The 17,609-nt window shown below is 49.3% G+C and overlaps 1 protein-coding gene across 2 annotated transcripts in view; it reads left to right on the top strand.

The window, feature by feature from the left end:
- Cacng5 (calcium voltage-gated channel auxiliary subunit gamma 5) overlaps positions 1-17,313 on the top strand; it is a 39,861-nt gene extending 22,548 nt beyond the window's left edge. For both annotated transcript variants that reach the window (XM_055592258.1, XM_055592259.1), the window contains exons 2-6: positions 7,940-8,186; positions 9,539-9,625; positions 10,776-10,916; positions 13,977-14,122; positions 14,401-17,313. In XM_055592258.1, coding sequence (XP_055448233.1) covers positions 7,991-8,186; positions 9,539-9,625; positions 10,776-10,916; positions 13,977-14,122; positions 14,401-14,658 — 828 coding nt within the window. In that variant the 5' untranslated portion in view covers positions 7,940-7,990 and the 3' untranslated portion in view covers positions 14,659-17,313. The remainder of the gene's footprint in view (positions 1-7,939; positions 8,187-9,538; positions 9,626-10,775; positions 10,917-13,976; positions 14,123-14,400) is intronic.
- The last annotated feature ends 296 nt before the right edge of the window (positions 17,314-17,609 follow it).

The following is a 17,609-nucleotide window of genomic DNA, read 5'->3' as shown; positions in this document are numbered from 1 at the left end:
TGTGTGTGTGTGTGTGTGTGTGTGTGTGTGTGTGTGTGTGTGTGTGTAAATATGTGTGAGTGTGGGCCTTCACATGACAGAGGGCCTCGGGGATTAGGAGGGTCCTCTCCTCCACCTTGTTTGCTACAGGGTCTCATGTCTGCTGGGTATAACATGTATCTGTCCCGCTAGCTTCTGGGAATTCTCTTGTCTTTGCTTCCTGTCTCACAACAGGAGTGGCTGAGATTACAGATGTGCAAGCACATCTGACTTTATGTGGGGTCTGGAGATCCAGACTCAGATCCTTATGCTCACACACATGCTTTACTCACTGTGCTGGGTCAACGTTTTGTCAGCTCGACGCAAACCCAGACATATCTTAGAAGGGGAGATCTCAGTTGAGGAAATGCCTCCGTAAGACTGTCCTGTGGGCACGTCGGTACGGCGTTTTCTTGATTAATGATTGATGTGGGAGGGCCTAGGGCATTGTGGGTAGTTCAGTCCCGGGCTGATGGGCCTGGGTTCTCTAAGAAAGCAGACTGAGCAAGCCATGAGGAGCAGGCCAGTGAGCAGCACTCATCCATGGCCTCTGCATCAGGTCCAGCCTCCAGGTTCCCGCCTTGAGTTCCGACCCCTGTCTTTCCTCAGTGATAGCGTATGACCTGAGATTTGCAAGTTGAAATAAACTCTTTCCTCTCCGAATTGCTCCTGGTCATAGTTTATCCTGGTAACAGAGAGGCAAATGACTATATGCACTGAGCCATCACTCTGGTCCTGTGTTTCTTCACACAGCACCAGTACATAACTTACTGTTTGGTTCCAACATTTTATCATCTCGTTGCCACACAGACAGTATTTTTCCATGTATTATTATCCTTTCTACTTGGCTGCTATTCGTGTGTAGCTATTTTTGCATCCAACCACTCGTTATTAGCCCTTATATTTTCTCATTTTAAACAGGTTTGGTTTTGAGATAGGGTCTCACACTGTAGCCCAGGCTAGCCTGGAATTCACTGTGTATTTCAGGGTAGTATCAAATCTATGCCAATTCCCCTGCCTCATCTTCTGGACTTCAGACATGAGCCACTGTGTCTAGTTGGGTCATTTTTAGTCCTGCTTTTTCCGGCTGGTTAGCATGGATATCTGTGTCTATATATCACATAGGTGGTGATGTACCTAGAACTTCCAAGTCATTGATTGTGTTTGTCAGGGTTTTTTTTTGTTTTGTTTTGTTTTGTTTTGTCACTGATACAATACCTGAGTTGACCAACCCTTTCTCTTCAGAAAGGCTTGCTTTGGCTCACAATCCTGGAGACTTCAGTCCACAAATGTTTGTCCTCTTTACTCTGGGCCCGTCATGACACAACATATCAGGGTGGAATATGCAGCTCTTCTCAAAGAAATAGAAAGAGAAGACTGGGCTCCTGTACCCTCTTCAGGAGATACCCCCAGTCATCTAAAGATGTCTTTCCAGGTCCTGCCACTTCCTAGCAGCACCGCCCACAGGACTCCCACCCCGACCCCTGGACATTTAGGAGATGTAGTAGCACTGATGGAAGACATGTTGTTTGTTACGTTGGGAAGCCTAGAAACTTCCCAGAGCATCTAGGGTGGTGTGGCATCCTTACCCTGTCACAGACCGTCAGTGAGGCAGACAGTGGTGGCTGTGCAGAGGAGGCCAAGTTCTCAGTGGAGCCAGGGGAGGGCTCTTCACACTGAGGACCTCCGCTGTGCCTCAGCTGAATGGTCCTTTTAGGATTGCCAAGATGCTTTCTTTCCTTCTAAAATCCTATGTCGGAATTTATCCTGAAAAACTACTTACACGTGCCCTCCTGATATTTAGAGGTAAGTAAATTTATTCACTGCTTTTTGTAGTAGGGACATATTTGAAGTCAACTGTTCTGCAGTAGGGAAACGGCTATCTCCACTTGAATACATGCAAATCAGAGAATATGCATTCTGAAGCCATTAAAATAGGCAAGATGTTGATAGTATTAAGTAAAAGAACATCAAGCTACATTGTGTATACATCTGGTGTATGTAATGTCCCATTTTTAATGCATAGAAAATTTTAAGCTGCATAGAAAAGTTTTGCAAAGGTAATAACACAGCGATATGCATCAGTTAAACCTTTCTCGTTGTCCTGACAAAATGCCTGAAAGGACAGGACGGAGGGTTTGTTTTGACTCACAGTGTGGGGTACGGTCTGTTGTGGTAGGGAAGATGTAATAGTGAGTGACTGTCAGGAAGCAGAGAGAGCTCTGCTCCTCCACTTGCTTTCTCCTTTTCCTCTTTTTATTGGGTCTTGGGGCCCAGCCCTCAGGACAGTAATGCCCACATTACTCTTCAGCCAGACACTTCCGGAAACTCCCTCACGGTGCCTAGAAGTGTGCTTCCTAGATAATTCCAACTCCCATCAGGTTATAGTGGAGAGTAACATCACAAGGCATTCTGTTGGACCTTCAGCAAAGGTCAACCCCCAGCTGGACGTTTATTGGCAACAAACATTGGCCCTTGCTCCTTGCCCATGATGCCTCTTGGCCTCTGTGAAAACTCTTCAATCAACCACCCCTTGCCAAACCGAGGATGGGAGGAATTTTAATAAACATTGACCTCCGCTCCAGGAGGTTTGGGAACATAATGTGATGGGGTTTTCCAGGGCTTTCTCTGCTGCGTCACTTCCTAATCAGAACAGTCACAAACATGTCTAGATTCAAGGGAAAGAGAACACAGATCCAGATCCCACTCCTCAGTGCAAAGAATACAAATAATTAGCTCGGCGGTGATGGCACACACCCTTAATCCCAGCACTCAGGAGGCAGAGGCAGAGGTAGGCAGATCTCTGTGAGTTCGAGGCCAGTCTGGTCTACAGAGGAATTCCAGGAAAGCAAGGACTACACAGAGAAACCCTGTCTCAAAAATATATATATATATCTATCAAATAATTCATGGCCATTTAAACAAGATTTTATTTTTATTGTATGTGTAGAGTGTTTTGCTTGCATGCATGCATGTGAATCACACGCATGCCTGATACCTTCAGAGACCATAAGACGTTGATCCCCCTGAACCTGGACTTATAGATGGCTGTGAGCCACCATGTGGGCGCTGGGAACAGAACCCCGGTCTTCTGCAAGAGCAGCAATTGTTCTTAAGTACAATACCAGCTCTCCAGCCCCTGCGGTCAATTTTTAACTCCTCTGGAAGATAATGAGGACATCCTGGTAGGAAGCAAGCAGGGGATCAGGACCCTCTGGGCTGTCCTCAGGTCACCTTCTCCTGCTGGCTGCTAGCCACACACCAGTGCTGAGTCAGTGGATTGGTTCGGAGGAGCAGCTGTCAGCAGCTCCAAAACCCTAACAACAGCCTCTACTCCCCAAACCCTCCATCAGCGCTCTACTGGGGCGCCCCTGAACCAGTCAGGCATTGCTCCTGGTGTCTTCACTTGACTGTCTCTCCAGTGTTCTCTGGTTGAGTCCCATCCATTTCCCCTTACACCTACTACCTTGTCCGCCCCTGAGTCCCTGTGCACTTTACCCCAGAGCCCCCTCGTGACTGGCTTGGACAGGGAAATGTACCATTAGTGATTTAATCTCCACAAGACATTTCTCTCTAATTGCTAGTCATGGATGATAATTAGCAGCCGTTAATTCCTGATCATTAACAAGCTAATACTTAGAGGCAATGGCACCGGCAATCATCATAAGCCATGCTAAAGCCGCCATGCTCCTGGGCCCCAGTTTTCCCAGGATGGCACGGCAGCATCGTGGGATCCTTAGTGCGGGAGTGAGCGGGCATCCCCTCATTTTTGTTTCTGACAGCAGTAGTCGGAGAACAGACGCCTCTAATCTTTCATTTCGTGTTCTTCTCTGGCTATGAAAATAATGTGTGTTCTTTCAGAAGCTCTGTGGAGCACAGAAAAAAAAGTAGGAAGAATATAGAACATCCATAACCTTATTATCCAGAGCATCTCCCAAGTCTGTGAAAATTTCGCAGTCAGCTTCCGGTTTTACAGTCTGCTTTGTTCATCGAATAGTCTGAGGTAAACATCTCTCACGTGGCAGCAACTTATACAGATTGTCTGTCTCTCCCATCAGGGAAAAAAAAATGCTATAACTGTAGAAGGATGAGAGGCAGGAGACGGAGAAGCAGGCTTCAGAAGCCCAGACCCAGGACGAGGGAGATGGCTGCATGAGCAATATGTTTATGGAGCAAGCCTGGGAAAGTGACTCTGATTTCCCCAAACTCCTGTAGAGGATCTGTCTGTATATTGATATTTGGCACTTTTTGTTCCTTGAAGTTATCAGACTGGATCACCTCAGGCCCTTCTACCTTCTGGAACCTGATTGTCAGCCATGTGGGTTGAGGGAAATAATAGTCTCGTGGCTTACAGTGGGGCTTCCAGAATCAGAAATGCTGAGTCACAGTGACCCACCATGGAAACCACCCCAGAAGCTCTACCCCAGGGGCATGCCATAGGAAGCCCCAAAACATCTGTTACTCTAATCCTGTGTAATACTTGGTCACCTGGAACATTCTCTTCCTTTTTCTTTTTCTTTGTTTGTTTTTCTAGACAGGGTTTCTCTGTGTAGTCCTGGCTGTCCTGAACTCACTTTGTAGACCAAGCTGGCCTCGAACTCACAGAGATCCACCTTGCCCATGGATCCACTTGGAACGTTTTCTACATTTACACATTTCTAGATTCCTGAGCAACTTCTTTTCACATTTCTCCACCACCCCAACACCCCGAGTCAGTTAGTTTCTCCAGTAGAAAACCATATGGTCTAGGCACAGAGTTTGGAGTTACACCCGGTTTCAATCCACTCTGCCACCTATGATATCCTGTAGGCTGATGGAGACCTCTAAGCCTCAGTTTCCCCATCTGTGAAGTGAAGTTCATATTGCTTACTCGTGGGGCTATGGTGAAGGTTTGGAGAGGGCTTTGTGCAGTGATGGAGAGTCGGTCCTTTATAAAAAATACGATGCCACAATAATGCATGAATGTGTTCACAATGAATTACTAAAGCTGTTGCTTTTCCAATTGCCCCATTCTCTGGAAAGCGGAGTGGGGATGGGGGTGGAGGCTCTTGTGGCTTTGCCTGAACACACTCTAGATCTCAGGACCTGTTCTTGTAGAGTTCACAGGCAAGGTCACCTCCAGCCTCCTCTTTGATGCTTTGCCGTACTGATTCAGATCCAATCTCCTCTCTGCTTTCATCTCTCCAAATCTCCTAAGATGCAAATCGTTCTCATCTCTGCCAAGCTTACCATTAAAACTGGCCGCTCAGCTTTGGCCGGGCAACAGCTGTCGTATTTCAGGTGCCCGGATCTGCCTGCTCTGCAGAAAGCAGAGCATTTAGTCCGTTGTTACTGAATAATAATACCCCACACCAGGTCTGGCTTTGGCTTTTGCAAACTGCAGTCCTATCCGCTGTGACAGTTAACGCCCCAGCGATTCTGGAGAGTGGGGCAGAGCAGGGCTTATTCTTCCGAGGAGCAGCATAGATCTTACCATGGGTTTTCCAGATCCCCCATTTTGTGGCCAAATAAGTCTGGGGAAATTTGGAGTGAGTGAAACGAAGAAGCCGGGTAGTCAGCCTTTACCCTGTACAATGCAATTCTTCAAAAGCAAGATATGGTACCTCCTGGTGCCTTCCCCCCCCTTCAGCCCTCACCACATTGTGTAGGAAATGACTCGGCACTTTAGTTTTCCCTTCCTTGTCTAAGTCAATACAGGAAGGGTTGGAGAGCTGGGGTTCCAGTCCCACACTCTCCTGCCTGCTGGACCTGCTGCCTTTACACACCTCCAGAGTGACAGCGTGTGGCCCATCCGCAGCTCTCCCAGCAATCTCTCCCTCTGTCACCTGCTGGGCTAGGGCTGAGCTCAGCTTCACAGACAAACCTGGTCTCTGATGCTTTTCAGCTATCCTGGCATCCATCTATGGTTAGATCTCAGCCAAGGAGTGACATTGTGCCTGGTAGAGGCCCTGTGCCTCGTGGACCCCGCCAAAGCAATGCCGCACCATCTCAAAGTCTCTAATCTTGTGACACTCCAAGTTGCCCACACCATGGGAAGCTTGCAGCAGGGCTGTTACCTGTTCAGCCCTTGTCCTTGTCACGCTAGGCTTACATCTTTCAGGGGTGGCTCTGCCTGCCTTCTTCTGGGCTTAGGTCACATTCTGAACTCTCTCTCTCTTTCTCTCTGTAACTTTTTTTCATTTCTGTGACAAAAGCAACTTAAGGGAGAATTTGTTGTAGCTCGCAGTTTGAGGGTACCCGGTCCATTGCAGTGGTGAAATCGTGGTGTCAGGAGCATGAGACAGCTGTCACGTGTGTCCGCAGGAAGCAGGAAGGTGAAGATGCACGCTTACTTCCTTTTCATTCCTACCCCATAAATGCTGCCGTCCGTGTTCAGGGTGGGACTTCCCCTTTCAGTTAAACCTTTTTGGGAACAAACACCCTCACAGCATACCCAGAGGTGTGTTTTCACAGTGACTCCAAGTCACTGTGGCACCATACTCCCTGGCAGCAGACGCCGCAATGCAGTGCTGTCCCCTGTTGACTTGGCACAGTGCTTTTCAGACCTCAGCAGGCAGACAAACTGGCTCTTCCTAAAATGCAGATTCTGATTTAGCTACGTTTCTCATCGCTGTTACAAAACACCCAACAGAAGCAGTGTGGTGGAGGAAAGATTTATTTGGGTTCATGCTTCTAATCCATCCGTAAAAGGAAGGAAGGCATGGAGTTTGTGGCTGTGGAAGTGGGTGGAAGAGCCTCGTCGTTTCCTGGTGGAGCAAAAACCAGAGGCAGATACAATTTCACGGGCTGTCCCCAGTGCCCTTCTTCTGCCAGCTAGACCATAGCACCAACGGTTTCATAACTCCTCCAAAGCAGCACTACTAGCTAGGACCCAAATATTCAAAACCACAAGTGTGTGTAGGATCATTCCAGACCTAACCCATAACAGAACATTGGAGGGTTTGGAGTCTGCTTCTCAAACCAACTCCCTAGTGATGCCAGCACTGCCGGACCATGGAGAGCTCTTGGAATGGCAAAGATCAATTTGTCTCAACTTCCGCTTCATGTTAGAATTAACTGGGAGTACTTTCTCAACACCATCACCCAGGTCCCAGATGAGCACCCTATCAGAATCCGCAAGGCGCCCATGAATAGGGATTTTTAGACACTCCTGGGTAAGTCTTGGTTGCAGCCACAGGATAGAGGCCCCAAGGCAGGCCATGGTTCTGTGGGGCTAGCATCCATCTGTTCCACTCCCCTCTACTTCCTCACTCTAAGCCCTGAAAGCATCAAGTGGATTCATGACTCACCTTGCAGACTCTCGGCTTTTCTCTGGATGCTTCAGAGCTGTCCCATGACAGTGAAGAGCTCTAGCCATGGAAAGGTCATTCTACATCCATTCAAGTGTATTTGGGAGGCCTGTTGAAACTGATTTTTTGTTTTGGCTGCTTGACAGGTTCTGACTGCCCCACTCCTTCCTGTCTGGTGCCTCAGCCATGGCCCCCAATGGGTTCCACTGGACTGCTCTGGGGCACTATTGTTTTAGATAAGTAGTTCTTCAAGGGCAGAATGTTCATCTATGTATCTATCAGGATGGATGGATGGATGGATGGATGGATGGATGGATGGATGGATGGATGGACAGATGGACAGACAGACGAGTGGATGGATGGATGGATGGATGGATGGATGGATGGATGGATGGATGAGTGGATAATGGTCATGTATAGTAAGGAAAGTTCAGAAGACAAGGGAATAGATACAGTAGCCTTATGAGAAAACTGAGTTCCTGAAAGGCACAGGGAGAAGGTCACCTTTAAGTAGAGACGGTCTGGAAACTAGGAAGTGGCCTAGTTGCTCTTATTCATCCATTGACCCAGGGAAGACTGACTTTAGTTACTGCTCACCACCGCCTGCTCACACTCTCTCCCTGTCCCCACAGCTCATTCTGCCCCAGCGAAACAGCACTGCTGGCTGCCGACCATCCAGGAAGATGAGCGCTTGTGGGAGGAAGGCCCTGACCCTGCTGAGCAGTGTCTTTGCTGTCTGCGGCCTGGGCCTGCTGGGCATCGCGGTCAGCACTGATTACTGGCTGTACCTGGAGGAGGGCATCATCCTTCCCCAGAACCAGAGCATGGAGGTCAAGATGTCCCTGCACTCGGGCCTCTGGCGGGTCTGCTTCCTTGCTGGTAAGGACAGTCCTACCCTGTGGAATACCTGCCCCAAGGGGGTTTCTCCCTACTGGGAGATACCCAGGAGGTGCCCCCAGACAGCTCACCACAGACTCCACTGACTGAGCAGTGCTGCAAGCAGCCACAGACTACAGACCCAAACTCAGACCCTGATTCATAATGTCCTCTTGAGCAAGTTCTCTTAGGTCCCGGGGCTTGCTTCCCTCCTAAAAGCAAGCCTGGCTTTCTCACACTCTGCCCTCCAGCAGTTGCTGAACAGCAACTCACAGATCCAAATCGCCTTTTCAGGCTTCTCATTGCACCCTCAAGTTATTGATCGCCCATAATCTTTGCAATGACACTGCAAGACAGACTTATTACTGCCACTTTACAAACAAGAAAGGGAAGATTCTGGCTGGTTAAGCGCATCTAGATTTCTACTTCATTGACATCCACAAGGTTAAGGAACAGGAAACGCTCAGCAGCTTCTGGTTCCTCTGTCTGTGAACCAGCCGCAGGAAGGAAATGCAAATGTGGGTGGGTCCTTCCGGGTCTGTGGGAGGATGCAGATTTTGACCCTGCTATTCTGGACATCCTTCCAGCTCACTGGGGGTTCTCTGGGACCAAGTGAGTTGCTACACCAACAGCCCTGTCCTTGAGGCCTTTAATCACACCCTATACAAGAGTAGTGTCCCCATGTCCTGCCCGACCTATGTAAGCTGTGCTGGCAAGCATACCACAGTATGGTCTCTGAGCATCTTCTGTGAGATCCTTGAACGTGTGTGTGTGTGTGTGTGTGTGTGTGTGTGTGTGTGTGTTGAGAAGAGACACAGCTTGGTTCCATCTTGATGCTAGGGCTTTGATGGATAGCAGAAAGGACACCTCCAGCTCCAGCTTGGCTACCTTACATCACTTTGTTGAGTCTGTCTCAGGACCAGTATCTAACTGTGACCTCATCTCCCACTCATCCAGATGATGTGGCATCCATCTCTGCTTAACCTGAAGCAGAGTGTGAGACCACCACAATCTGATTGACAAGGCTGGGGATGGGGCAGGGGGTAGTTATTGCACAAAATCTACACTCGTGAATCTGAGACCATCATCAGTCAAAGGCACCAGATGGCACCAGATGCTTGCTGGGCACAGAGTTCATAGTGCTGGCCTCTTCTGTCCTGCTCTGGTCCTCACTCCAGAAAGAAAGTGAGACCAAGACATGTTCCCCACTCCTGCTGTGGGCCACCAGCCAGGGATAGAGACGTCCCTAGAGTTTTTATCCAGCACAGGTACAGAGACACAGGCCCAGAATGTACTAACCTCAAATCCATGGTGAGGCAGGACCGGGAAATAGCTGTCATTTCTTGTCTCCACAGGTGAAGAGCGAGGACGCTGTTTCACCATAGAGTATGTGATGCCCATGAACTCCCAGATGACGTCAGAATCCACAGTCAACGTGCTAAGTAGGTGCCTAGAACATTCTAACCTGGGCCTCTGTTGGGACAGAGAGAGGCAGACACAGGGAAGAGTCAGACGTCCAGAATCTTCTCAAGAGCTAGTGCCCTTGGCCTTAGCTGGTTACACTGGTCTTGCTTATCAGAGCTTGTTCTGCAGATGCTTTTTTTCTGGGGATGAAGATAGATTGCTGGAGCCCCTCCCCGACCTATGACCCCAGGAGGTGAAGGAACACTCACTCCTAGACTGAAGCAGTCTCTCTGGACTGCTCAGCAAGACTGACTTCACCGCCTTGACCTCATCAGAGTCGCTTCTGACCCCCGGCACGAACTTGCCATGTTACAGCACAACCCATGCCCTTGGTCTGTGAGGAGAGTCAGTTCCAGGACCCGCTAGATACAGAAATTCAAGAACACATCTGTTATGCAACATGGTTTAATACATTATCGTGTGTGTAACTAACACAGTTGTCTCTGCAGGCTTCAGGCCATCTCTAAATCACAACAGTGTGAATGACTAAACTCAGCCGCTTCCCTCCTCAGAAGTCAGGCTTATGTCACTTAGGCCCAAACCCCAATTTTTTAATCAATGTGCTTGTTCTTTCCCACCTCCATCCTGAATTACCTGTTAGCATAAACTCGGTGCTCTCAGGAGCCCACGTGAATAACGAAGATACTCTCTGGGAAATTCTGAGAAATTCTCAGGAACCAGGGTCAAAGAGCAAATTCTTTATTGTACAATGGAACTCCCCAAGTGATTAAATGCTGAAGAAGAAAGAGGCCAGTGCCTGTCCCCTCTAACACTCAGACCATGTCCTGTACCCTTGGGAATGGTGGACGTCTCTCAAAAATGTGGCAAGATGACATGACCAGGCACCTCTCGGTGCTCCTACAGACAGGTGGTATAGATTCCTGGGAGGGGAGCTTATGACCGAAGGGTTGAGAAATCTCTGAATATGTTGGCAGTTGGAGTCAGTTCTTCCAGCCTTGCCTTGGGGACAAAAGCTCAGCCAGCACCAGGGCACCCCCGGACCACTCGTGGGGCAGAAGGGCTTTCAGGACCTGTTGGCAGACAGTGCAGAAACATGCTTGTCGGAGTGAGGCAGAGTAAGGAAGGTCACCGGAGCCTGACAGGCTGTCCTTCTGCCCCCTGCGTTAGAAATGATCCGCTCAGCCACCCCGTTCCCACTGGTCAGCCTCTTCTTCATGTTCATCGGCTTCATCCTGAGCAACATCGGGCACATCCGCCCACACAGGACCATTCTGGCCTTTGTCTCCGGCATCTTTTTTATCCTGTCAGGTAAGCTGTGTTGTTTTACCTCCATATACCCTGGACTGCGGATTTCATTTTTAAAACGCCTGAGCAATTCTGCTGCAGGAACTCTCACTCACAGCCGTGAGCCAGCACTGGGCATAGAATAAGTTGAGCCAGTGACCAGGGCAGAACTGAGTCAGGGCGTAAGGACACTTCTGATGTCCTTAGACCTACCCATGAGCTTCCCAAAAAAAAAAAAAAAAAAAAAAGAGTATGAGGCCTCCGAGTTGGAGTGACTTGACGGGTTCGCCCTGGGCATTGCTGGGATGTCCTAGCTACCCTCACAATACTGCCACACTCCCTCTCCCCCTCCCACTGATGAGAATTCACTCCTGTGTGAAAGAGCTTTATCCTTGGGTGGAGCTGTGTTAAGTAAATGCATCAGCCTTCAGAATAATGGTTCCTTCACCCCTGACCCTCAGCTACCCTGAGAGTCCTTATTATGATTATTATCTAATCACACCCCATAGCCAGACCACTTCAACAGACCTATCTTCATGGACTGTCCCCAGGTCATACTTCATTCATTCATGCCTTCTCTCAGCCAGTCACCATATCTACAGACCCTGTTCATTATGCTGGCGTCACCGACTATAGAAAGGTCAAGGCAGTGAGAGATATAAACATGTAGACTGAAAACAGGAACTCAGTGGCCACCAGGCCACCAGGAACTACCGAGGGGACCAAGAATAGTGGCCAAAATTCAGAACAAGTGAAAACTAGAGAAATTGACCTGAGCAGTGAATAGGAATCAGGCAAAGAAATTAGGTTAGAGGTAGGAAAGGGCCTAGAAGAAGGAAGAGCATGGAACTATCATGGAGTCTCTGGGGGCCTGAAGAACTGTGTTGAGAAGTGAGACCACAGAGGCATCTGAATTGTCTTAAGATTTGAAACTTTATGAGGAGCCGTCAGAGGATTTTGAGCCAAGCAGTGACATCACATTTGCATGATAGAACACGTGCTGTTAGGAGTAGTGTGAGGAAAAGACGTGAGCCAGGAGCCAGGGAACCTGGGGCAGATGCAGCTACAGGAGTAACAGGAGACGGGCAGCGGTGGCCCAGGCTAAGATGTGTGCCACAGAAAGAACGGGACGATTCATGCGACATTCAGAAGGCAAACTCAATAGGCCTAGACTAGGTTCTCAAGGGAGGCATCAAAGGTGAGTTCTGTTTCCTTGCTCAGGCCTTGAGTGGATGGCACTCATATCCATGATTTAGGAATACCAGACAGAGAAGAGGTATTCAGAAAGCTGCCAGACATCAGGGCCTGGAGCTCAGAGTCACCTGAGTCAAAGACAAAGATTTAAGAGCTTATCAGCCTAGAGGATGAGAGCAATAAAAATGCCTGGCCGGAGAATCATTTTTCCTTTATTGACATTTATCTGTTCACCAACACACGGGAACGATATGAGAAGGCAAAGGAATGTGATGGCTAAAATGGGCACCTTCCCTGTCACCTCCCAGGGACCTTTTCTCTAGAAGATAATGGATTGGCTTTCAGGGCATGCATTTTAAGTGCCCTGAATTGGTTGACTGGAGAAAAGAGCTCCAGGAATGGATGCTCAGGTAGAAGATGGGTAGGTTTGATCGGGGTGGATAGATTCCATGGATGCATGAATGGACAGACAGATGGATGGAAGGGTGGACGGGTGGGTGGGTGGATAGATGAATGGATGGAGGTGTAGGTGAACAGAAAAATGGCAATAAAGGAAAAATGATTTTCTGGCATAGGCATCCTTATTGCCAACTGGCTCCCCAGACCTTTCGGGTATTTTTCCCATTTCCCTGTGAGTGCAATCTTTGAGCCCAGATGCAGTCAGATTACATGACTCCCAAGAAGCATTCTTCCTTGATCTTCACACACACACACACACACACACACACACACGCACACGCACACACACACGCACACGCACACGCACACACACACCTCTGCCCATCCATTATTTGTCCCACCTCTCTGTCATGCATTCTCTCCTCTAGTCCACCCTTCCCCTCTTTCATCCATGTAATGAACCCAGCAACACCTGCAATATCAACAGCCCTCTGTGGGGTGCTATCCCACCTAGCCAGAGTGGGCCAGATCCATGACCAAGCTGCTCATCTGTTCTTGTGTGAACTCCATAGCAGCCAAGGTGACTGGACATCAGGTTGCCTGAGATCTCAGCAGTGAGTGAATCACAAGATCACAAGTCTAGGATAGAACCGTTATAGGTGGAGTGGCTTCATGATAATAACAAGGGACATTTGGGGACAACAATGACTCACTTGAGTTAAGTACAGAGGAAGGTTTGAATCACACCTATCTCCCTTCAGCGCCCGTCCTTGGAGAGGCTCCACTTTCATAAAATAATGTGAATGGAACAAAACCTGAACGGCTCAATGTAGAGTAATTAATTATGACTTGACTCAATTACACTCACTAATTGATGGAACTGCTGCCTGAGGCAGGCATGCACACAATGGCAGTTGGAGATTGGGGGGGGGGGAGGCAGAAGCTTCCTGATTCAATGCTGAACAAACATTGTTCAGCATCTGAACAAACTTCCCTTCCATCTCCTGGCTGAAGATCCCTGTGTGACCAGGGTGGTCTGCATAGGCCCCAGGCCCACACTGGCAGAGTCCACCCACTGCTGGAGACAGGGATGAGAAGCCCCGCTGAGGAGTCTTCACTTAGTCCCCACCTGAGTTAAAAACCCTCTTGGTGGCTCCGGGCTCACACCTCAGACTCATACTAGTGCTTTCAGGACGATATTGTAACAGGGCCCAGAGCAGGCCCCGTGAACAAGAATACCCAGGAGTACGTGTGAGACGGCTGTGTGTATCAATCCCTAGGCTTGTGTCTTGGTTCAGGAAAGCGATTGGACAGGGAGGTTTGCTGCCTGCGTCTGTTCATTACCTAGAAGATGCTGGTGTAGACAGTCAAGCTCGTGCCCGCTTTTGAACCCCAAACTGAAGGCTTCGTTCTCGGTGGGTACCAAGTTGGCACACTCCCCGGACTTCCAGGCTGAATGTGCCCTTCCCCTGACCCCTTGCCCTCACACAGGCCTCTCTCTTGTGGTGGGCCTGGTGCTGTACATCTCCAGCATCAATGATGAGGTGCTCAACCGAACCAAGGATGCGGAAGCCTATTTCAACTACAAATATGGATGGTCCTTTGCCTTTGCCGCCATCTCCTTCCTCTTAACAGAGGTAAACTGCCCTACGCTGCCCTGTGCCAGGCTGGTACTGCACCGCCCTACCTGGAGGGGAGGAGGGAAACATCCCATCCTAGACCAGCCACTCTACCACTCTTCCCCAGAATGTTCCTCTCCCTGCCTTTCCTGGCTCTCTTTTACCCCGGAGCTTCCCGGGTCCACCCGTGCACTGGCCATCCCACTGGAGAGCTCTATGGCTTGTCCCAGGAAGACAAGACCCACCCCACCCCCCACCCCGTCCGTGAGCTCTCCCCTGCTCCTCTCTTACTGTAGAGTGCTGGGGTGATGTCTGTGTACCTGTTCATGAAGAGGTATACTGCCGAGGACATGTACAGACCTCACCCAGGCTTCTACCGGCCACGGCTGAGCAACTGCTCCGACTACTCTGGCCAGTTTCTACATCCGGACGCCTGGATCCGTGGCCGCAGCCCCTCAGACATCTCCAGCGACGCCTCCCTACAGATGAACAGCAACTACCCAGCCTTGCTCAAGTGCCCAGACTACGACCAGATGTCATCATCGCCCTGCTGAGCCCTGGCCTCCTCCCCGCCTAAACTTTGGATGGCTGGACAGCCTTTCCCTTCCCCCCACCCTGAGCCGAGGCCCAGGCTGTTCCCTGCTTAGCCATTGTTACTTGACCACATCCCCTCCCTGCTCCGAGAGTAGCTGTTCCTCCAGTGGGCATCAGAGCCTGGAGCCAGAGGCAGGCTGATTGGCTGAGAGCATGAGCCTCGAGAGTGCCAATCATAGCCATGGGTGCCAGGAAGCCAGCAACACCCCATGCTGCGCTGTGTTGGAAAATGCCTGTGTTCTAGTTGTATTTTGTTCCTTCACTTCCGGGTCAGCCAAGGCCAGGCTGTAGTTGCCGAGTTCTGATACAGACAAAGCCAGACTTGAACACTTGCCAACCAGCCTGGCTCTCCATCCATGATCTATATTGTGAGGTCAAAAGGTGAGTCTGCCCCAGCGCACTGGCTGGCTCAGAAACCCCAAGCAGGCGGTTCCTTTTATGTCCTTGGGCGCCCTCCACAAAACACATCTCTCTGTGTTAACACTGCCCCCAAGGTTCTGGATGGTTCCCAACTTTCATCTCTCAGAACACAGCTGCCTCTGTCAGGGACTAAGGTAAGTGTTGAGCGGTGCCAATGACGTCACAGAGGTGTTAATGGCTGAAGATGTCTTAATACACATGGCCCCTTGGTAAGCTATCTCTCAGGGGCTTTTGATGCCTTAACCCAAAGAAGTGACTGATGATGAGAACTGGAGAATTTGACAGTTCTGTGTTCAGAGTGCCAAGCACTGTGTCCATCGCTGTGGGGACACTGTCCCTGACTTCAAGGACCATATTTCCATTGAAGGCTCTAAGATCTAATCGTGTAGACAGGTGTCTGTACCCCCTAAGGGCACCGTAGCTGTGAGCTGGCTTTGATGACACAGTGTGTTTGGAGCCCAAACAAACCAGATTCCAGATGACCCAGCTGCCCTGCCAAGGGTGCCTGTGAACATTTCGGGGTTGCCAGTTTAATCCTAATATGGGGAAGCAGCTGCTTCCCAGTCATACGTGGGTAAATCACCTGCCTCCAGCAGGCCAGACAATGTGACAACTGCTTTCCTGAACAGGAAGCTGAGTGGGGAAGTCTGTGCACCCCCCAGAGTTCTCCAGGTGTCGGCTCAGCCAGACCATCGTTCATTCTGAGGCTTTTGAGAGGCAAGCCAGCGAGGGTCTCCCTGCGCTGTGTATTTTTGCCCTGCCCACTTCTGCCTCCACTCTCTTTAAGATGCCAAATGTCCCCAAACATACAAAGCCACAGCGGGTAACTTGGAAGCTCTGACAAGTGGCATAGGAAACCACACAGCTGGTGCCTACAGCAGAACACTGACTCAGTCAGCTTGGAGGAGGCCGTCAGTCGGAGATGAAGTTGTCAGATGATCTCTGAGGCGTCCGCTCCTGGCTTACAGATGGTGGGCCACCTTCTTGCTGTGTACTCATGTGCCCCTGAGACTTTTTTTTATATATATATATATCCAAATTACCTCTTAAAAGGACACCAGGGGCTGGGATAGAACCCACATAGTAGGGTGTTTGTCTAGCACACATGAAGTCCTGGATTTGACACCCCACCCACACACAACAGGACATAATCCAGGTGTGGCGGTACATATCTGTAACCCTAACACTTGAGAGATAGAGGCAGAAGGGTCAGAAGTTCAGGGTCACTCTCACCTACATAATCTTAGTTTGAAACCAACCTGGGCTACGTGAGACTGTGTCTCAGAAAACTTAAAGACACTTGTGTAGATTAAAGCTCATTCCAATAAACTCAATGATCACTATTAATATAATCATTTAAGTACCCGTGTACAAATATATTCACACTCTGAGGTACTGGAGATTGGGATCTCAGAGTACACATTTGGGAGAGGGCACAGGTCAACCCCTAACACGCAGATTGCTTTAGTAGCTTCTTGCTCCGTCGGTTTCGCAGACGGTGGAAGAGAAAGATAAGAGAAGGCAATTTTTGTCTCTTGGTTCAGTCAATGACTCACCGTGACTCCTTGGGCAACCCCATCTATTCTGAGAAGCTCGGCTGAGATTGTTTCCACGCCCGCTCTCCACACCCACAGCCACACCTCCAGAGACTGGGTCCACATTGTTCTTGTACGCCAATTTCCGAATCCGCCTGTGAACTGAGAGCAGCTGGCGGGCTCCACTCCATCGGCACCTTACAATGGCCGTCATTTGCTTTCAGTGTTGTTTGCAGGAGTCTATCTGGAGACGGCTGAGTGGCATTCAGATGTTCTTGACTCCAATTTTTGTCAATGTTATTAACACCTGCGATGCACTTTTCTCTCTCTAAAACACTTCTCTGCCACTGCCAAGCTTGCTTTTGTACACACAAAGGGAAAAACAATCTACTCCTAACTGCAAGCTGACCATTGACCATGGGATTGTTAGAGCGGGCCATCCCCAGCCTAAAACTGAGCTGTCAAGTCCAAGGGCATTCCTGCCCTGGAATGGGCCATGTGCACTCACCCGAGCGATAGTCTGGGCTCCTTTCTTCTCCCACGAGGGGATGGGACACCATCATAATTTCTTTTCCATCTGTAAACTGATTTCAGAAACTCTTCATACTCTTTCTTTGATCAAAATATTTGTATCACATGTGCAAGTGTATAAACCCAACTCTTGCCATCTCTTGGTTGTGTTTTCTCAAGTTCACTTTACCCTTGGGTCAGCAGCAAGAGGCTGGCATGAAGCATCATTGGGAGATGCAACAGCAGCAACAGAGATACAGGACTACCCCTTTTTTGTCTTCCCTAGAAACAAAGACAACAAACATCCCTAGTAGCAAGCCCCCACTGGGTCACATACCCGTTCCTGAATCACTTTCTGGCCATTGGAATAGGATGACCATCTATTGATATATCAGAAATTATCTTCCAAAACTTAAAGCGACAGGAGTCATGTCACACATATTTGA

The sequence above is a fragment of the Psammomys obesus genome, unplaced genomic scaffold, assembly GCF_907164565.1.
Source record: "Psammomys obesus unplaced genomic scaffold, mPsaObe1.curated_primary_1811, whole genome shotgun sequence".
Lineage (NCBI taxonomy): Eukaryota > Metazoa > Chordata > Mammalia > Rodentia > Muridae > Psammomys > Psammomys obesus.
The sequence above is the reverse complement of the archived record's forward strand: the minus strand, read 5'-3'. Positions and strand labels throughout refer to the sequence as shown.